Source organism: Neoarius graeffei, chromosome 15 (genome assembly GCF_027579695.1).
Source record: "Neoarius graeffei isolate fNeoGra1 chromosome 15, fNeoGra1.pri, whole genome shotgun sequence".
NCBI lineage: Eukaryota > Metazoa > Chordata > Actinopteri > Siluriformes > Ariidae > Neoarius > Neoarius graeffei.
In genome coordinates this window covers 17,656,685-17,678,689 of record NC_083583.1, presented here as the reverse complement: position 1 = coordinate 17,678,689, position 22,005 = coordinate 17,656,685, and the positions used below count along the sequence as shown (strand labels likewise).

At 40.4% G+C, this 22,005-nt stretch overlaps 1 protein-coding gene across 4 annotated transcripts in view; it reads left to right on the top strand.

Annotated features, from left to right (window-relative positions):
• tpcn2 (two pore segment channel 2) overlaps positions 1 to 22,005 on the top strand; it is a 64,320-nt gene that overhangs the window by 23,301 nt on the left and 19,014 nt on the right. For all 4 annotated transcript variants that reach the window (XM_060940941.1, XM_060940938.1, XM_060940939.1 and 1 more), the window contains exons 3-16: positions 3,348 to 3,403; positions 3,500 to 3,576; positions 4,852 to 5,029; positions 5,129 to 5,257; positions 5,407 to 5,513; positions 9,920 to 9,992; positions 10,209 to 10,308; positions 12,080 to 12,145; positions 12,261 to 12,325; positions 12,411 to 12,517; positions 16,076 to 16,157; positions 16,269 to 16,361; positions 16,504 to 16,623; positions 20,613 to 20,672. In XM_060940941.1, the coding sequence (XP_060796924.1) occupies positions 3,348 to 3,403; positions 3,500 to 3,576; positions 4,852 to 5,029; positions 5,129 to 5,257; positions 5,407 to 5,513; positions 9,920 to 9,992; positions 10,209 to 10,308; positions 12,080 to 12,145; positions 12,261 to 12,325; positions 12,411 to 12,517; positions 16,076 to 16,157; positions 16,269 to 16,361; positions 16,504 to 16,623; positions 20,613 to 20,672 (1,313 nt within the window). The remainder of the gene's footprint in view (positions 1 to 3,347; positions 3,404 to 3,499; positions 3,577 to 4,851; positions 5,030 to 5,128; positions 5,258 to 5,406; positions 5,514 to 9,919; positions 9,993 to 10,208; positions 10,309 to 12,079; positions 12,146 to 12,260; positions 12,326 to 12,410; positions 12,518 to 16,075; positions 16,158 to 16,268; positions 16,362 to 16,503; positions 16,624 to 20,612; positions 20,673 to 22,005) is intronic.

Here is a 22,005-nt window from a genome sequence, read left to right as displayed (position 1 = left end):
GGCACCAGGATGGATCAAGCAGGTCCGAGGGGCAGAAGAGGCCAGCGTCTCAATCCCAGGATCAACATGTAACTCAGAGGGACAGATTGGGGGGGGGGGGGGGAGAGAGAGAAAGAAAACACAGGTTGTTAGGTATGCCCTAAAAATGACAAGTATTAAATCTGTGTGGTAGGCTCGCAGAGATGAGAGTCTTTACATCAGGCATAACACACAACAATGGCATGTTAATATGGTAAAAAATATCATGACCTGCTCTGGCTGGATGCTTGATTGGGTGATGGGAGCACACTCCTCAGCAATGATGAGATGCAGATGGGACCCTTAGGGCTGGCCAAGACAATTCAGTTACATTTCACCGGGTCTGGGACATGCGACAGAATGTCTGACGGCCGATTCCCTGCAGGCTACGATAGCCAGTCGAGGTCTCCACCCTCTCCACCAAAAGATTTCCTGTTGACTCCATGTAACTCAGAGGGACAGATTTGGGGTGGGGGGGAGGGAAAGAAAACACAGGTTGTTAGGTATGCCCAATGTCACCTGAATAAGTAGGAGCAGTATACATATTGCACCGAGTACAAGCAGGGACTCCGGCAACTAACTATGACAGCATAACTAAAAGGAGAGAGCCAGAAGGTAACACAGGCATGAGGGAGCCCCGGGACATAAAGCAGCCAGCCACTACACAGTCAACAAACTCGAGTGAGCAAGCGAGTGGGGACTGACAGCATCCATACATCCCAGTTTACCAAAACACTCTATGTCTGAGGACCCTCCAGATCTACTCCTTTACCTCAAACACCATTAACAAAAGGCTTGACTAAACAGATATGTTTTCAGCCTAGACTTAAATGCTGAGACTGTGTCTGATTCCCGAACATTACTTGGAAGGCTGTTCCATAACAGTGGGGCTTTGTAAGAAAAGGCTCTGCCCCCTGATGTAGCCTTCACTATACGAGGTACCAGCAGATAGCCTTACCTGAAGTTGTTGTTCTCCAGACGCCATCTTCAGGGGAAAGTCCGTAAAAGTCAAGTGCCGAGTGCAGAGCCCATCCCGCTGGAAATATGTTTTGGGCATGTTGTCCACAGATATCAATATTCATTAAGGGTGTTTTCACTGAATATTTATAGACAATTGTGGGTGTGTCTTGAGGTACGCACAGGTGCCGCAAATTTAGAGTGGATTGTGATTTATAAAGGGAACTTGGCGTGGAACGTGCGTGCGCACGGTTTTATAAATCGGAATATTTCTGTGCGTGCACACATTCTGAGTTTCGTGCGCACGCCATCTTTTGGCGTAAATCCTGCGCAAAGTTATATAAATGAGGCCCCTGGACTGCAGGCTAGCCAGTTCAGTACCCAGACCCTTCTTCTACGCAGCCATGATGCTGTAATTGATGCAGTATGTGGTTTGGCATTGTCATGTTGGAAAATGCAAGGTCTTCCCTGAAAGAAATGTCGTCTGGATGGGAGCATATGTTGCTCTAGAACCTGGATATACCTTTCAGCATTGATGGTGTCTTTCCAGATGTGTAAGCTGCCCATGCCACACGCACTAATGCAACCCCATACCATCAGAGATGCAGACTTCTGAACTGAGCACTGATGATAACTTGGGTCGTCCTTCTCCTCTTTAGTCCGAATGACATGGCGTCCCTGATTTCCATAAAGAACTTCAAATTTTGATTCGTCTGACCACAGAACAGTTTTCCACTTTTCCACAGTCCATTTTAAATGAGCCTTGGCCCAGAGAAGACGTCTGCGCTTCTGGATCATGTTTAGATACGGCTTCTTCTTTGAACTATAGAGTTTTAGCTGGCAACAGCGGACGGCACGGTGAATTGTGTTCATAAATAATGTTCTCTGGAAATATTCCTGAGCCCATTTTGTGATTTCCAATACAGAAGCATGCCTGTATGTGATGCAGTGCCGTCTAAGGGCCCGAAGATCACGGGCACCCAGTATGGTTTTCCAGCCTTGACCCTTACGCACAGAGATTCTTCCAGATTCTCTGAATCTTTTGATGATGATATGCACTGTAGATGATGATATGTTCAAACTCTTTGCAATTTTACACTGTTGAACTCCTTTCCACTATTTGTCAGCGCAGAATTAAGGGGATCGGTGATCCTCTTCCCATCTTTACTTCTGAGAGCCACTGCCACTCCAAGATGCTCTTTTTATACCCAGTCATGTTAATGACCTATTGCCAATTGACCTAATGAGTTGCAATTTGGTCCTCCAGCTGTTCCTTTTTTGTACCTTTAACTTTTCCAGCCTCTTATTGCCCCTGTCCCAACTTTTTTGAGATGTGTTGCTGTCATTAAATTTCAAATGAGCCAATATTTGGCATGAAATTTCAAAATGTCTCACTTTCGACATTTGATATGTTGTCTATGTTCTATTGTGAATACAATATCAGTTTTTGAGATTTGTAAATTATTGCATTCCGTTTTTATTTACAATTTGTACTTTGTCCCAACTTTTTTGGAATCGGGGTTGTACTTCTAAAACTTCTGCTTTTGTTTTTCCAACACAAAAATATTACAATATTATCAAATATATATGTATCAAAAATAAAGTGCAACCAATTTAACCAATTACTGGACCGTAATGCTGGTTTGAAAATTTCCCGCTTGCCGGCTTCTCCTCTGCTATCCGCCATCATGCAATGTTTTGATTTGTGCTGCTGCTGGCGCGTGACGATGACATCACAGACAGGCAGACTGAATCGGGTAACGTTTAACGCCTTTATCATTAAAAGTGCTAAAAAAACACACCACTATAAAGTCTGACGTGCTTAAATCCAGTGCTTTATTTCCTAGTATCGATACAATTGATTGATTATCTTTTAAAACGATATTAGATCGATGTATGTCGTCCGGAAGGCCAACTTGCCGAGCACACACAGTTGTAGTTGGATCGTCGGAAAATAAATTGATTCATCAATGTAGTGGATGAATCGTTACACCCCTACACTTTATGGTTTCGTGGTAACATAAGCTGCAATTTCTTTGTCTTATTCCAGAGAGTTACTATAATGTCAAGAATAACAGGTATTAACTTGTATCATGGATGTAACACAACATTAAATGTGACTATAAATGGATAAATTTTTTTTTGTTTGTTTGTTTGGTTTTTTTTGTGTGTGTGTGTGTGTGTGTTCTTTGGCAAATTGATGGTATATAATCAACTTCTTGGCACTTTCCATTAGGCAGCATCACGTGATGTGTTTGATTATTTTCTTATAACAGCACATCACATTGTTTATTCCTTGGTGGAAGGACTTCTATACTGGATCATTTATTTCTTATTCACTGATATACTGTTCTTGCCTTTTTTTGAATAAGGTGATGAAGACCTGTGCATCCAGCAAGCAGTTGTATTTATTGAAGATGCCATTGAGGTAATACAAATATCCCAAACATTGTTTATATTTGTGTTTGTGTCCTGTTTTAAAACCTTTTTATTTGTTGTATTAAGTGTGCATTTTCCTCCACAGTATCGGTCCATCAATCACAAGGTTGACTCGAGATCTTTGAGCTTGTACCGATGGTACTACTCCAGGATATGTCAGTGGTAAGCAAGCAAGAGCAGGGATTGATGGTGCATTTATCTCAGTTTTAACTTCTGAAATTATTTACTAGTTGCACTCTGAGATGTGTTACTGGCCACTGGTTTACTCGATATCAGTGGTGTAGCTTTCAGTTCCCCAGTTCTGGGATTGGAGGACACCATGCTTGTGTATTGTATGATTAATGGTTTCACATTATATAGCATTATTTTTGCAATTCATACCAAAGTGCAAAACTGTAGAAAGAATACTACAAACTGTCCATCTTGCTTCTTCTCAGCAAAAAGGTTGGACAGAGAAAAACCTATGTGAACCACTAGCTTGCCAACTAAAAGTAGTGATCAAATTATTGTGGAATTAAGTAATTTAAATTACTGTGGCTGTATTGTGTGGGTTTATTTAATTTTTTTTTTTAACTGGTTAATGCTGCTTACAGAAAGTCCAGCAAACTGGTCTAGCACTGTCACTTCAAACACTACACTTACTGATTAACAGAATGCATTTTTACCAAACCTATAGTGCTGTATAATATTAATAATGATGAGTGAATTTGCATTGTTTTGCATATACAATTTTTTGTTACATTTTGTTTTAACTTGGTATAATTGTTTGTTTGTTTTCTAAAACTAAATGATGCATGAATTTAGCTACATGTACGGTTATTAGTGTATGTTTATTACACAGCTTTGTTGAGTACTGGATTGGTCGATTACGGCATTCTATGGTCCGTTATTTCTGAATAGCAAACTGTTGCTATGGACATGGTTCTGATCATAGACTCTGGAGGACCACGTCCAATCATATCAATCCACAGAAAGAAGTCCGGTAAATTTTGTTGCTTTAATAATCAAATTAACAATGTCAGCTCATTTGCAATACCCTGTAGCAAAAAAAAAAAGTGACTTCTTCAGAAAACACCATGGAAGATTTTTCTGATATTAATTTTAATACTCAGTTTGCTGTGAATTATTACACAAAGTAGGAAGGCTATGGAGTTTCCGTTGCTACGGACGCAGTTCTAAATGCAGAATTTAAAAATATTTTCGTTTCTGCTATAAAAATACTGTTAAGTCAATAGTTTGTGTTAAATTACTGATTTCTTTAGTATGTAGCTGTGTAATAAACAGGATAATGTACAGCAAGCAGGTCTTTTATTGTGACATAAACCCTGACAGGGTGATTCAAGGTTCCTGCATCACCCTGTCGGGGTTTATTTTGCCATAGTGACTGGCTTGCTGGACATGATCTTTGCATATTAACTGTGTGTGTGTGTGATGAAGGGGTCTTGGTTTTATCATTGCTGTGATTCTTGCGCTGGCCTTTGTGGAGAAACCTTCCTCGATCACATACACATCAGACCCTCGCTTCAGGCCTGAGCCCTGGGAGCCACCATGTGGCTTCCCGGAGGCCGTAGAGATGGTCTGCCTCTGCATCTTCATCGTGGATGTGATGGTCAAGGTACATCGTTACAAATAAAATACTGAAAAGTGCAAGAACAAGTATGTACATGTATTCAACACCACTTTAGTTACACATCTATTAATTTCTGCTCCACAGAGTTATCTGATTGGATGGGAGGAGTTCTGTACGAATAAATGGCTGATTGGCTACGTGCTGGTTATAGTGGTATCGGTCATCGACTGCATAGTCTCCTTTGCCATGCTGTGTGATTCGAATAATCAGATGGTGAATCAGATCATATATTTTCATCTTGACTCCAGTACAATATTTTATCTACATCATCCAGCTCTAGTTAGACCCACAGAGTCAGCAGAGGTTGTCCTGAAATGTGTTGGCAGAGGTATTAATGTTTGCTTTCCTGTCTCCACATGCAGCCCGTGCGAGTCAGGAGACTGATCCGGCCATTTTTCCTCTTGCAAAATTCCTCCTTAATGAAGAAAACTCTAAAATGTATAAAACGGACACTTCCAGAAATAGCAAGGTAAGAACATTTTAAGAGCCTTTTTTTTTTTTTTTAAATAATAACCTCTTATTGTGGGGCTTATGTCTGTGTGATGGTAATTAGTTATTCCTATGTCACCACAACGTGTATATACTATACATCAGACCTACACAGATCTATGGCTACATTCACACTGCAGGCTGAAGTGACTCAAATCCGATCTTTTCGCCCATATGTGACCTGTATCCGATCTTTTATTGACAATATGAACGACACAGATCCGATTTTTTCAAATCCGACCCAGGCCGTTTGGATATGTGGTCCTAATTCCGATTCCTATCCGCTCTTTTCATATGCGACTTCAGTCTGAACCGCCAGGTCGCATTCATCCGACTTGCACGTCATCAACAAGCCACAAACGTCACTATTCTGCGCTGAAGTAGGCGGCGGGTCTCTCAAAAAAAGTTACAACAACATGGCGCATAATCACGGGCGCAGATAGAGGGTGGGACTCGTCCCACCCAGATTTAAATTCACTTCGTTCGGTCCCCCCCCCACACACACTTTGCATAAGGCAAACCTCACGGAAAAATCAAAAGACTAATTACCATTCGGTTTATTGAGGTGCACGGCAGTGTATACATAGTTGCAACAACTCACATAAAACAAAACAAAGACTGATATTCGGTTGGTTGAGCTGCGCAGACTGCACAGGTTGCGAGCTCGAGCTTGGTTGCTATAGTAACCCACAACAAGTTTGACAGGCATGTTGGGGTTGGTTTGCTGGCAGCTTTGTCTCCCCCCAGTTTTTTGTCCCTCCCAGTTCAAAAAACGTATCTGCGCCCCTGCGCATGACATCAATGCGAGGGACACTTCGGGCTGTGAAGGTTCTGAATCTTCTCAATGGAAGGACGCAGAGGTTAGGGAGCTGATTTCCATTTGGGGGGGATACAGCTATTCAAGCTAGATTGGATGAGTCATACCGCAACCGGGCGGTTTTACTTCCGTAAACACTGGCCATGCTCACTGCGTGTGACGTCGTCGTATCCTGCAATGCGCATGCGGAACACTTTTAGGTCGCTTTTCGTTCATACTGAGGATCACATACAAGTCGCATATATTTGTTAATGTGAACGACCTCACAAAAAAATCGGATTTCACAAAAAAATCGGAATTGAGCATTAAGCCTTGCAGTGTGAACGTAGCGTATGAGACAGGCACACTTGAAGCTGCTCTGGTGGCTCATGACGGCAAAGACACTTTGTTGTTTTTTTTCCCTTAACTTGTCTGTATATTAACTGGGATAATTTTATAGTAAATAAAATAATACAGAATCTTCTGAGACATCCATCCATTCATTATCTGTAGCTGCTTATCCTGTCCAGGGTCGCAAGCAAGCTGGAGCCTATCCCAGCTGACTATGGGTGAGAGGCGGGGTACACCCTGGACAAGTCGCCAGGTCATCTCGGGCTGACCCATAAAGACAAACAGCCATTCACCCTCACATTCACACCCATGGTCAATTTAGAGCCACCAGTTAACCTAACCTGCATGTCTTTGGACTGTGGGGGAAACCGGAGCACCCGGAGGAAACCCACGCGGACACGGGGAGAACATGCAAACTCCACACAGAAAGGCCCTCGTCAGCCTCTGGATCCAGGGCCTTCTTGCTGTGAGGCGACAGCGCTAACCACTACACCACTGTGCCGCCCCCTTCCTAGACATGAAAATGTAAAAAAAAAAAACCTGCTTCACATAAAGTAGAACGGGATTAAAATTACAGAGAAGCTCTAATCTTCTTCTTTCGGCTGTTCCCGTTAGAGGTCGCCACAGCGGATAATGTCCCTCCTGTTCTCCGTATCTTTTCTGTCACTCCAAGTGTCCTCATGTCCTTCACAATGTCCATAAATCTCATCTTTGGTCTTTCTCTTTTCCTTCTACCTGGCAACTCCATCTCCAGCATCCATCCATTATCTGTAGCCATTTATCCTGTACAGGGTCGCAGGCAAGCTGGAGCCTATCCCAGCTGACTATGGGCAAGAGGCGGGGTACACCCTGGACAAGTCACCAGGTCATCGCAGGGCTGACATATAGACACAAACAACCATTCACACTCACATTCACACCTACGGTCAATTTAGCACCACCAATTAGCCTAACCTGCATGTCTTTGGACTGTGGGGGAAACCAGAGCACCTGGAGGAAACCCACACAGATACAGGGAGAACATACAGACTCCACACAGAAAGGCCCTCGTCGGCCACTGGGCTCGAACCCAGAACCTTCTTGCTGTGAGGCGACAGTGCTAACCACTACACCACCATGCCGCCCCCATCTCCAGCATTCTTTTCCCAATATACCCTGGATCTCTCCTCCTAGCCATCTCTCCTAAGCATCTCTATGCCTCCACTGGCATATCATCTGGGCTGACTGCCTTACCACTTCTCATTCTCTTCATAGCTCTCTTTATGTCTTCCTTGCTAATCTGCAGTACTTTCTGATTCACTATCTCCACCTCTGCCAACCTTCTCTCTCTTCATTTTCTTCATTCATCAGCTTCTCAAAATCCTCCATCCACCTTCTCAACACACACACTTCACTTGTCCGCACATTTACACTACCGTTCAAAAGTTTGGGGTCACTTTGAAATGTCCTTATTTTTGAAAGAAAAGCACTGTTCTTTTCAATGAAGATCACTTTAAACTAATCAGAAATCCACTCTATACATTGCTAATGTGGTAAATGTCTATTCTAGCTGCAAATGTCTGGTTTTTGGTGCAATATCTCCATAGGTGTATAGAGGCCCATTTCCAGCAACTCTCACTCCAGTGTTCTAATGGTACAATGTGTTTGCTCATTGCCTCAGAAGGCTAATGGATGATTAGAAAACCCTTGTACAATCATGTTAGCTGAAAACAGTTGAGCTCTTTAGAGAAGCTATAAAACTGACCTTCCTTTGAGCAGATTGAGTTTCTGGAGCATCACATTTGTGGGGTCGATTAAATGCTCAAAATGGCCAGAAAAATGTCTTGACTATATTTTCTATTCATTTTACAACATATGGTGGTAAATAAAAGTGTGACTTTTCATGGAAAACACAAAATTGTCTGGGTGACCCCAAACTTTTGAACGGTAGTGTAAATCTGCATCCTTTAGCAGCCTAACCTACTGCACATCCTTCCCTGCTTGATCTCATTGTCTTGCTCATCGGTACAGGCCCTTTTCTCTATCCTTAGTGTCTAGCCTTTCATCTTGTTCATCATCCGCCTTTATCTTTGCCTTTGCCACTGCTCTATTTGCTTTCCCTCACATCTTGTCTGCTCTCTTGAGCTCTCTCTCTATCCCAGTTTTGCTTTGCCAACTCCTTCCTCCTTTTACCCTCCTGGACTTCCTCAATCCACCACCAAGTCTCTGTCTTCCTTTCTTTGCCCTGATGTCACTTCTAGTATCAGTAATAATTACATTACCCCTAACCTCACCATGTAAAACTAATTCTGTACTAATAACGATAAATATAAATTGTAATGCATTACATTACAATTTATATTTATCATTATTAATACAGAATTAGTTTGCAGTACACTTTAGAGAAGGCACACATTCTTGTCATATACAGTCATATATAGGATAGGTAGGGTGTGTTGTGTGGAGGTTATGGGGGGCTGGTGTCGGTGTGTGGGGGCCCGGAGCCCTGCCTCATGCAGTACCTCCCCCTCCCCTCTGTCGTCCCATCATGACTTAGCTTGGGCAGGGGCTGCTGGCACCATAGCCATGAACAGGTGCTCAGGTAGTCATCGTAATTAACTATTAAAGAACTATTATTTTTAGAATCACTATCTATAAAAAATTTACTAACACAAAGGATTAGCAAATAAAATAATACCCCCCCTTCATTATGATCCAGCTTCTTTCTCCCTGACACTAGACCAGCACTGTTTATATACACTCACACACACACACACACACACACACACACACACACACACACACGTGCTCACTATCACAAACTCCGCTCCCCCCCAACATACACACACTGTCCCTCCACCCATAACTCAAGGCCCAAAACCCCTCCAAATCCCCCCCCACCTACCCTCCTCCATCTCACATGCACATTCATTACCCCTAACCAACCCCACCCAGCCTCCCCTATACAGCTCTTGTTTATCTCTGTCGAATTTGTCTCCATGTGTCCTGTTACATCTCTCTGTAAACATATTAGTAGTACTGTCCAGCCTTTGAAACTGTTGTTAATGTTACGTCAGTGTTTGTTGTATGTCATGTATATGTATTAATTTGTTTCATTCTGTCCTTGATACTTTGTATTTGTTTGTATTTGTTAGCAAATTAAAAAAAAATTGTAATTAAACTATTACACAATCCTTATGCTCTGTACTCATGAACACCGATGCAAAGGTGATGCATCTTTCTGTCTTTTTCTTTCCCAGTGTGATCCTGCTTCTGGCTTTGCACCTGTGCTTATTCACCATGATTGGTATGCTGATCTTCACCAAATCTGAGGTATCGACGGATAATACAAACCTTATTTCCTCCTTATTCTGACACAGAGACTTACACGTTCTAGAGGTGTATGTGCTAAAGTTAATGTGCCTAAATGACAAATGTTAATTACAGCTTCTATTATTTGTATCATATAGTCAGTCTTTTCGATGTTGCTGTAATTATTGAGTCTTACTCATAAATGTCTGGAATCTGTTGTGTAATGTGTTTTTAAAGGACTCTTCAAAGAATGGAGAATGGGAGGCTTACTTCAAGAACCTGCCTAAAGCTTTGTCTTCTCTGCTTGTGCTGCTGACGACTGCTAATAACCCAGACGGTACAGAGCTTCTTGCTGTGTGTCATGATTCACACTAATCTCAGATGAATCATAAGTGTTGCGGCCTGGGAAAACCCTCTATGTGGTCAAATTCTGAGGTTTTTGACTATGGGTAGTTGTGAAAAAGACAGGCTTTTCTTTCGTCTCATGTCAAACGTCTCAATCACAAGTAAGGTTTTGATATTTGAAAGTCTTGCTGCACCTATCTCTTTATCACTAGCTTAATTAATGATGAAAAATCAACATTACTAACAACGTGTAAAGAATTAGGAGTTTACAGTTCGGAAATAACTTCACTAATTGTCATCAGCCTCTGCCTGATCACATGACTCATCGTCTCTTCACTGCACTGATCTCTATTCACGCTAATATCAATGGAGGAAATGATGCATTTAGTTAGTTCGATCAACTACGTATCTTTTTCTTAGTCCATTTTAATATTTTCAAACTTTGTGGACTGTCATCCGTACACTGTATGTAAAGTCTCTTCTCTGATTTGCTGATGATGTGATGGCGCAGGAGCTTCACAGACACACAATGTGATTTACAAACTGGCTTCTGTCCATTTCACTATAGCACTTAGCTATGCAACGATTTAATCGAAGCTTGACATTCATTGTGTGAGGGGTACACACCTAGCAGGTACAGGTACTTGGTTGTCTTTAAATATTGTTTATTTATTTTTAAAGTAGAGATGTCAAAGAATTTAATTGGCAAGAAAAACTCGTTTTTGGTTCAAACAGGATAGGATTCCACAGACTGGCACATGCAAAATATGTTACCATTGTTCAGTGCACTGTGACAAATGTGTTGCAGTATTTTAAAGCTAATTAAAAAAAAAAAAAACCTGGAAAATGTTGACACATTTTGCTGGGCGGTGCCTCTTATGCTAAAGGCCTGATTATAACAGTTCTACTTTTGCTACTACTACTAAAAATAATAATAATAAACACTATTTTTATACCACAACCGCAAGTTGGCCTAGTAGTGTGTCTGCCTCTTGATCGGGAGATCGCGAGTTCTATTCATGGTTGGGTCATACCATAAAAATGGTACCTACTGCCGTCTGGCAAGGCATGCTGCAATACAGGTGCGAGTGGGGAGTCGAACTCTCGCGGTTACCAGAGGACTAGCCCCCCCATTGTAACCCTAGCTATGTAATAGGCGAGAGGCCGAGGGCTACGGAAACGGAGATCAGCACCACCCTATGCACCACATGGCGTGGGAAGGGACTTTGACTTTTTATACCACAAGACCACTGAAATTTTTTTTTAAATTCAATTTTAGTGATAATTTTCAAAGGGGCTCATATGGCAGATGTTCCACATATGTGGGTTAAAACATGTCTGTAAATCCTTGGTAAGGATTTGGTAAATCCAGTGTCAGCACTTCATCAGTACGTTTTCCTCCATAAGAGAGTCTATAGAACTTTGTGCATTTGAAGTCTAGTGAGGGAATGACTGTTTGTTTATATCTGCTTTATTGTAATCGGTAACAGAAACTAACTTGTTGAATAGACATTTCGCAACATAAAACTGTAAATTAATTAAAAAGTATATGTTCTTTAATGAATAAAAATTGATAATTCTTGGTCACTTGCAAAAGTAAGAGATTCAGTACATTCTGAAGTGTTTTTATATAGGAAGCCTGTGAGCCTCATGGATAAGCGACATAGAAAATGGATAGATGGATGATTATAGGAACATGTACACAGTAAACAGTCATAAGTAAAGGCTCTTTCATAATTGATTTTCTTTCTGTCTGCCAACAGTGATGGTTTATGCATACTCGCTGAATCGGGGATATGCCATCTTTTTTATACTTTTCAGCGTATGTGGTAAGTTTCATAAAACCTGTGCAATATCACTTATGTTAAGAACTTCAGATGTGTTTGATGAATATGTATTTGGATGTTATTGCATTCCCCCCCCCCCCCCCCCCCCCCCCCCCAGGAACCTATATCTTGATGAATTTGCTCACTGCTATTATCTACAACCAGTTCCGAGGTTATTTGCTGGTGAGTGATTGTGTTGTGTTGATTTTAGTCTGTTACAGTGTTCTTGCATTATGAATTTCTGCCCTTTGGCTTGGCTTCTTTGCAGATGTCTGTGAAAGCCTCCATTTTAAGAAGGCGTCTGGGGATCAGAGCTGCATTTAGGGTGCTGTGCTGTCCGGGTCTAAACCACGAAGATAGTTCTGATGATCATGTGTAAGTTACAGCACCATCTCTAACACAAGTGGTTACATCATCGTAGGTTTGAACTGCAGGACTTGTAGATTCTGATTAGATAGACGGTGTTGATTTAGTTTTCTAATAGTTCAAATCATAGGTTTCTAGCGGACACTCCATGTAATCTAAGGCAAATAATAAACTGATTTAAAGCCATGTTATTTAACAAAGAAAAACAAATCATTGGCTATTGTAAAGCTTTTTCTGAGGAGACATTTATGTGAAACGCTTATGAAAGGAGGCTGCAGTGTCCGTGCTTTGTAACACTGCTTTTACATGGGCACTGCAGCCTCCTTTCATTGCCCGTCTAAACACAATTTGTTCCAGAACAATTGGATACTGACGGGCACAACTTACTCCACTTTACGAGGTGGTGCAACTTGTACTGGAACATCGTGTTCTGGGTGCAACTTGTTCCTGCTTACTGTCTAAACACAATTGGTGGCAAGTAGGAGGGCTTGCATGTCCACGGTAGCATTTCATTTGGGTCATTTTTCATCCGGACAAGACCGCGTTGCGGCAAATTCAGTGGTCAGTTCTCCTCAAGTGGTTTTCCTGGTCAAACTTCTCCACCTTTAAACGATGGAGTCAAGCAATTCCCAAGCCAATCACAGTGATAACTGGATTAAAGAAGAAGTTCTTACCCGCATCCAGTTGTGGGGAGATGCAGATCATAGTTTGCTTTTTCAATTTAAAATTCATCTGAAAGAGCCGACTCAAATAGTCAGTTCGTTCCCTGAGCAACACATTACTCTGAGTGAATCAGTTTTCCAGAAGTGAAAATTGGATTTACCGCGAATCACTGAGTGTCTTAAACGGAAATGAGCAACAAGAGGACAATAAAGCAAGTTAAAAACAAGCTTTTCATGACTGATTTGTGCTTGCACACTTGTGTGTAACCTCTGGTTTGCCATTAATGGAGAGTGAGCGTGTAAACACGAAGGAAAGTGGGCGCAACTTGTTTCCGCTGCCCGTGTAGAAACCACATAGAGACATTACATTTTGTACATGGGAGGGTTCAGGACCGAGGAATTTGTAGTGTTGTGCTCTTGGCAATGTGACAAGCTATGGTTTTTAAATGTTTATTTTTTATTTTATTTTTTTCTCGTTGTCTTAACTTCAAAAGAAAAAGTGAGGCTGATGAGGGAACGAATGTTTATAATAACATACAGTTGTGGTCAGAAGTTTACATACAGTGATATGAATGTCATGGCAATATTTAGGCTTTCAGTAATTTCTTTGAACTGTTCTTTTTCTGTGGCGGAATGATTTGCACAGCATACATCTTTAATTAAAAAAACACTAGAATTTGGTGCACAAGTTTTAATTTTCTTTGGGTGTTCTGAAATCAACACAGGGTCAAAAATTTACATACACCCACTTAGATTATTAATTCAGAGGTGCTGAAACTTCCAAAATGTGTCTCATCTTGCCAAGGCCGAGGTCTCTTAACTTCCTGTTAGTGATCATGATTGACTACAGCTGGTAGCTTCTCTGTGCTTTCATAAAAAGGGTTTGTTTATAGCACTCATTGGATTGACCAACACACAGTAAAATGGGAAAGTCCAAGGAGCTCAGTGCAGATCTGAGAAAGAGGATCACAGATATACACAACTCCGGAATGTCTCTTGGAGCCATTTCTAAATAACCTGCAAATTCCAAGATCAGGTCAAACAATTGTATGCAAGTTATTGTGAGGTGCAGTCACTTTGCCAAGCTACTTTGCTTCAAGAAAACCCAAAGTGTCACCCTCAGCTGAAAGGAAATTGGTTTGGATGGTCAAGAACAACCTGAAAACCACCATGGCACAGCCCTGCCATGAACTGGAAGCTGATGGATCATTGTCTACAGTTCAGATCACCATGGACTAAGAGGCTGCAATCCAAGAAATAACCCCCTGCTCCAAAATTGACACCTTCAAGCTTAACTAAAGTTTGAAGCTGACCACACGGACAAAGAAAAAGCCTTCTGGAGGAAAGCTGTATGGTCAGATGAGACAAAGATTGAGTTGTTTGGCCACAATGACCACCATGTACAGAGGGACACTGTACCAGCTGGTGGTGGTGGTAGGGTCATCATGCTCTGGAGCTGTTTTGCTGCCAGTGGAACTAAGTGGATGGAATAATGAAGAAGCAGGACTACCTCAGAATTCTTCAGCATAAACCATCAGAAACTTGAACATGGCTTGGGAGTTACAACAGGACAATGAACCCAAATATGCATCAGAGCTGGCTGTGGAGGATAAAGCAGGCTAACATTAAGCTTAAAACAAGTCCTGACTTCAACCCTATTGAAAATCTATGGACCGTGCTTATAAGTTGAGTCCATGCCAAGAAAACAAAATTAATTGAACTCTACCAATTCTACCATGAAGAGTCGTGAAATATCCAACTAGAATTCTGCCAGAAGCTTGTTCATGATAAACAAAAATGTTTGGTCAAGGTGAATCTTGCGAAGAGACATTTTACCCAAATATTAGGTGTGCTGCATGTATATTTTTGACCCTGTATGTACAATTTTGACCCTATGCTGATTTCAGAAAACCCAAAGAAAACTTGTGCACCAAATTCTAGGGTTTTTTAATTAAAGATGTATGCTGTACATTCTGCCACAGAAAAAGAACAGCTCAAAGAAATTACTGAAAGCCCAAATATTGCCAGGAGATTCATATCCAAGATGACATTCATGTCACTGTATGTAAACTTCTGACCGCAGCTGTAAGTAATAACCAGAGCTAACTTCTTTTGTGTATGGTCAACAGCATTAAACATTTATTATAAACAGATACAAAGTATGTCACATTGTTCTTTAAAAAAAAAAGTGAATAAAATGTCAGTCAAATTGGTGTTGTCTAAGGTGGTGTTTACATTAGACCGTATCGTTTTTGTCGCAGATGCACTGTCTGTGCACATTAAAACACCGGGAAACGACTCCACAGGCGGAACAGTTTGAATCCGCCAGGGCCCACGTATTCAACCCAGTACGTATCTGATCCGGTGCTGTGTAAACATTGAGGAACGAGGATACGCAGTGCTGAGCTCTAGCTGACGTCGTCATTGGACAACGTCACTGTGATATCCACCTTCCTGACTCGCTGGCGTTTGGTCATGCCACGTTGGTCATGTGACGCGACTGCTGAAAAACGGCGCGAACTTCACTTCCTGCTATTTGTCCCGAATCACTGCTCATGCGCTTCACTCGCGCGCTCTGTGCGCTGCGCAGGGCCGGAGTGCGCACCCTTCAGAGGGCACTCGCTGTTCAGGGCGGAGTGATTTGGAGCGCAGGATGCCTGCGGAGCCGAGCGTATCCGTGTATTGGCGTTGCTGTGTGCACGCGAATCGTTTTAAAAACGTTAATCTGATGATCCGCTGATACGGTCTAATGTAAACACCACCTAAGAGGAATAAAATACTTTGAGACACATCACACCACATTGTTGATTTATTTACCTATAACAGCACACCCCCAAGTTGTGTGTGGTTCCCCCCCCTTTACATAATTGAAATGTACATGTGTCCTGTATTTGTGTGTATTTAGAAAGATGGTTCGAGTGGATACAGTGCTGCATGTCATGAGAAGAGTGCAGATGAAATCATACTACAGACAAGCTGTTATTAAAGTGAGCTCACATATCGAGCTGAGAAAGCCTGGAAGTTTTTTTTTTTTTGTATATAAGAAACTTCTCTGGGTTGGGAAAAACTTTATTTCAGTTTACCATCTCTTTCTTCAGGCTGCTCAGAGTCCAGAATTCCCTGATGGCTTTATGGATGGTGAAGCATTTGAGAGGCTGTTTGATGAATTAGATAAGGAACATATCAAAGAGGTAATGTTCTCTGCTTTGAGGAAGTTGTTTGTATAAATGTATCTAGATACCACTGAGGAGCTTTCTGTATTTGCATGTGTGTACATCTTTAGTTACTTCGGAAAATATTTGCAAATGATGATATTTGCTCTTTGTCCTCTAGCACCCACCGAACCCAGAGTACAGCTCCTCGTTCCTACAGTTGATCCAAAACTTGTGTAGTCATTACTACTTCACTGTGGTGGGAAACGTTGTAGCCCTCGCCAACGTCATCTGCATCTGTGTGAGTAGCCATTTTATTTTATTTTATTTATATCAAATAACATTTTCTTACACAGTTACACAAAACAGAAGTGGTTATAATGTAAATTGAAGTTTTGTAAAACCAATGCCAGAAAGTCAGACATTACATTATACTGGTCCATGTTGCCATATTGCGGTTATCATAAGAAAAAAAATACATGTTTGGAAAACACACAAGGTTCCTCAGTGAAGAACCGTGTCCAGAAAAAGACCCTTGATCCAGAAAAAATGTAAAATACCCAGAAATTATCAATTATAATTAGGCATGTAACAATTCATTCAACTTACAATACTGAGTTCACGATTTGATTTTCTCACCATAGTTAAAAAAAAAGATAAATTAAGAAAGTATCATTACCGAAACAATTCCAAGTTTTTCTTATTCTTTATCAAATCCTTTTGTTAAATAAAAAACAAACAAACAAACAAAAAACCCAAAAAAAACTTTTGCTTCATTTTCCTAATAATCAACAGTAATTATTTACCCACATTTGTTAAGGTTGGAGTAAAATAATGTATTAAGTAAGTATTCCTTTTATTAAAAAATAGAAAAAAGGTTATTAACAAATAGGTCATTTTCTTAATAAACTTTCATTGAACATTTGTGAAGGCTGTAGTCAGGCTTAAACAGAAAACGACTACCTCCTTTTGTCTTATTTTTTATTTATTTTATTTATTTTTTTAAGCCTTCAGCAGTCTGTAAAATAGAGGTCCAATTTTTTGTTAAATCTGTTTGATCACTCTGGTTTTTTGTTTTTTTTTTGGGGTGCATTGGAGCAGTGCTACTTCCGACCATGGTGAAGTCATGTGTTTTCCCACTATTTTACGTTTTCGCTGTGTAAACAACGCAATTATAGCTAGGAAACACTAAGAGATTGTGCATCCTGATAATTGCAACTCATTTATTTATTTTTAAATTTCATCGATTCAAATAGTCATAAATTTGTATTGCGATTTTATTGTTGCATGATGCATCATTACATGCCTAAAGATAATCGAACATTTCTTGTCTGGACTACTTTTAGCATAGAGGACACTAGCTGGAGTGTGTATGTTAAAAAAAAAATAAAAAGGGTGAGACAGGATATTACATAGTTGTGCAAAGATATGAAGTTTATCTTCAAGTGGTGAATGTATATACAGTTAGGTCCATATATATTTGGACACTGACACAAATTCTTTTTTTTTACCTGTTTACTGAAACATATTCAAGTTATAGTTATACAATGGACGTGGACTTTCAGCTTTCATTTGAGGGTATCCACATTAAAATTGGATGAAGGGTTTAGGAGTTTCAGCTCCTTAACATGTGCCACCCTGTTTTTAAAGGGACCAAAAGTAATTGGACAATTGACTGAAAGGCTATTTCATGGGCAGGTGTGGGCAATTCCTTCGTTACGTCATTCTCAATTAAGCAGATAAAAGGCCTGGAGTTGATTTGAGGTGTGGTGCTTGCATTTGGAAGATTTTGCTGTGAAGAAAACATGTGGTCAAAGGAGCTCTCCATGCAGGTGAAACAAGCCATCCTTAAGCTGCGAAAACAGAAAAAAACATCTGAGAAATTGCTACAATATTAGGAGTGGCAAAATCTACAGTTTGGTACATCCTGAGAAAGAAAGAAAGCACTGGTGAACTCCTCAATGCAAAAAGACCTGGACGCCCACAGAAGACAACAGTGGTGGATGATCGCAGAATATTTCCATGGTGAAGAGAAACCCCTTCACAACAGCCAACCAAGTGAACAACACTCTCCAGGAGGTAGGCGTATCAATATCCAAATCTACCATAAAGAGAAGACTGCATGAAGTAAATACAGAGGGTTCACTGCACAGTGCAAGCCACTCATAAGCCTCAAGAATAAAAAGGTTAGATTGGACTTTGCTAAAAAACATCTAAAAACGCCAGCACAGTTCTGGAAGAACATTCTTTGGACAGATGAAACCAAGATCAACCTCTACCAGAATGATGGAAAGAAAAAAGTATGGCGAAGGTGTGGTACAGCTCATGATCCAAAGCATACCACATCATCTGTAAAACACGGCGGAGGCAGTGTGATGGCTTGGGCATGCATGGCTGCCAGTGGCACTGGGTCACTAGTGTTTATTGATGATGTGACACAGGACAGAACAGCCGGATGAATTCTGAGGTATTCAGAGACGTACTGTGTGCTCAAATGCAGCCAAACTGATTGGTCGATGTTTCATAATACCGATGGCCAATGACCCAAAACATAAAGCCAAAGCAACCCAGGAGTTTATTAAAGCAAAGAAGTGGAATGTTCTTGAATGGCCAAGTCAGTCACCTGATCTCAACCCAATTGAGCATGCATTTCACTTGTTAAAGACTAAACTTCAGACAGAAAGGCCCGCAAACAAACAGCAACTGAAAACCGCTGCAGTAAAGGCCTGGCAGAGCATTAAAAAGGAGGAAACCCAGCGTCTGGTGATGTCCATGAGTTCAAGACTTCAGGCAGTCATTGCCAACAAAGGGTTTTCAACCAAGTATTAGAAATGAACATTTTATTTACAATTATTTAATTTGTCCAATTACTTTTGAGCCCCTGAAATGAAGGGATTGGGTTTAAAAAATGCTTTAGTTCCTCACATTTTTATGCAATCATTTTGTTCAACCCACTGAATTAAAGCTGAAAGTCTGAACTTCAACTGCATCTGAATTGTTTTGTTCAAAATTCATTGTGGTAATGTACAGAACCAAAATTAGAAAAATGTTGTCTCTGTCCAAATATTTATGGACCTAACTGTATTCATGCGTGAGTGAGGCAAACGAGTGAAAACTATTTTTCAACACAAGAAGATAAACTTCATATCTTTGCACCACCATGTAATGTTCTTTTATATTCTATGGACACAGCCACAAAAAAAAAGGAAGTTGATCAAAATATTTTTAATTGTGAACCAGTTTGCCATTTTGACAGCGCATGTCCAGTCAGCAGGAAAACACTGGAAATGATGTCATTGGGGTGAAATATCGGGAATTGTTATACATGCAGGACACTTTTTTTTTTTTTTTTTTTTATGGAATAAATACGTGTGTTCTATTCCCTTCTAGCTGGTTTCATTCACTTGGTTTGACAGCATGCAATATCGTTAGCATATTGCTTATCCTGCGTGTATTACCTCACTCTACCCAATGGAGAATGAGCGTTGAATGAGGTTTACGATATTGCATGGTTGTCAAGACATAACGTCACACATCTGAGCTCATGCAAATATTCAGTAAGAGAGTTTTCTGCTGCACATGCACAAACATTGCTTTGTTTGCCGGGAAAGAGTAAAACACGTTGAACACCTGAAAGGCTACCAAAACTTCATTACATATTCTTCACGCATACAGTATTTACAAGAGAAAAACATATCAACAGACATTGAAAAACTGGGTGAGTATGTATGTAAATAATATTGGCTGGCTTTTTTTTGTGGCATATCAGATATATTCCATTCAGCTAGCATGATCTTGAACTCCTTCAACTCGTTCAGTATCATGGTAGCTGAATGGAATATATCTGATATTTCACTCAACACCAGCCAGTATTATTTAAATATGTCCCTCAGATCCACGATGTATTTCATATGAAAAGTAAGAGTTTTTCAACACGAGAAGATAAACTTCATATCTTCAAGCCAACATGTGATTGTTATATAGACACATTCACAAAGTATCCAAATTTGTCAAAATTCATTGATTTCCTCACGAGTGACATATAGAGATTTGTCATGGTTTTTGTTCTCAATGTCCTGGATATAGCTCATATGAAAAATACACGTGGTGTATTTCCCAGTAAAACACTGCTGTCCATATAATATAAGCAGACATGAAATTATAACAGGGAGGAGTGTTGATGATTTTTTTTTTTTTTTGGGGGGGGTGACAGATGCACCTTTTTTTGTTGTTGTTGTTTTGTGAAGTTTCTGAGCATCGTTAAGAAATCTATAAAATTGTGTTTTGCAGACCATCTTGGTGCTGGATTCAGAAAAGAATGTAAATGAAAGGAATGATTACTACATGGAGGTAATTTTATTCTGAATGACTGCTTGCAGTATCATAAGGGTGCTTTCATGCGTCCAAAAAAAGACTCACATGATATGCACACTAACCACAAAAAGACTCTTACCGGTCCTTTCACAAACAAGATCAGCTAATTAACTAACAGAGTTTGCTCTCTATGAAATAAAGTTTGGTTTAACTGAGGTGTTGAGGTGGTTACTTGTCTTTGCTGTAGCTTAGCAAAAACGAAGAGGGACCAAAAATTATTTGCGCTGAAAGCTATTAATTTTGGTTACATTGCATAATTAGAATTTTGGCAGTGTAGTAATTTCAATTTGACATGTCATAAATGTTATTTACCAGCTGGGAGGTCTGTATCGTGAAATACCATGACTGAGGTCTTGAAAGTACTGAGCGAGGCCCTCTGGGCCGAGGTCAGTATTCAAGGCCGAGGTCACGGTATTTCACCATACGGACCGACCTTAAGCTGGTAAATAATGTATTTATTTTTTTCTTTACCAAATTCTAACAGAAAACCAGAGCGCCCGAAAGGGAAAACCGAGCCGAGCCGCCATTTTGAATCCTCATTCACGGCTGTAATGCAAATTGCTTTCTCCTCGGTATACGAGTGCACTTCCATGGCAGGAAAAAAAACTACATTTTGCTGCCTATATGTATGTAGTCCCCTATTTATACAAATAGGAGTCATTCAGGATTCAGCCATGTTTTTGCTTGGCGTTAGCAAGTTAGAGGTTTTTAGCTTTCTCCTGAAATGTGTGTTTTTTTTTTGTTTTTTTTTTTTAATTTTTATTTCTTCTTCCTCAGGGTAGTAAAACTCGCTTTCGCTGTGAACACTGTCGTTATCGCTATCCATGCTGTAAAATTAATGCTATTTTGAATCCTCATTCACGGCTGTAATGCAAATGGCTTCCTCCTCAGTATACAAGTGCACTTCCATGGCAGGAAAAAAACTACATTTTGCTGCCTATGTAGTCCCCTATTTATACAAATAGGAGTCATTCAGGATTCAGCCATGTTTTTGCTCGGTGTTAGTAAGTTAGAGGTTTTTAGCTTTCTCCTGAAATGTTTTCTTCTTCCTCAGGGTAGCAAAACTCGCTTTCGCTGTGAAGACTGTCGTTCTCGATATCCATGCTGTAAAATTAATGTTATTCTCCTGAGAAATGTGAAAATAAATGTTGACAAAAAATGCTATGTTTGTTGTTGTGAACGAGCAAGTCGCCAGAGATCCGTAACCAGGGTCCATAACTGGGGTCCGTACCATAGGATACGGACCCGCTCGCCAGCCAATCAGAGTGCAGGATTTGGACCGTGAAAAAAATAAATATCCTTGCGTTCC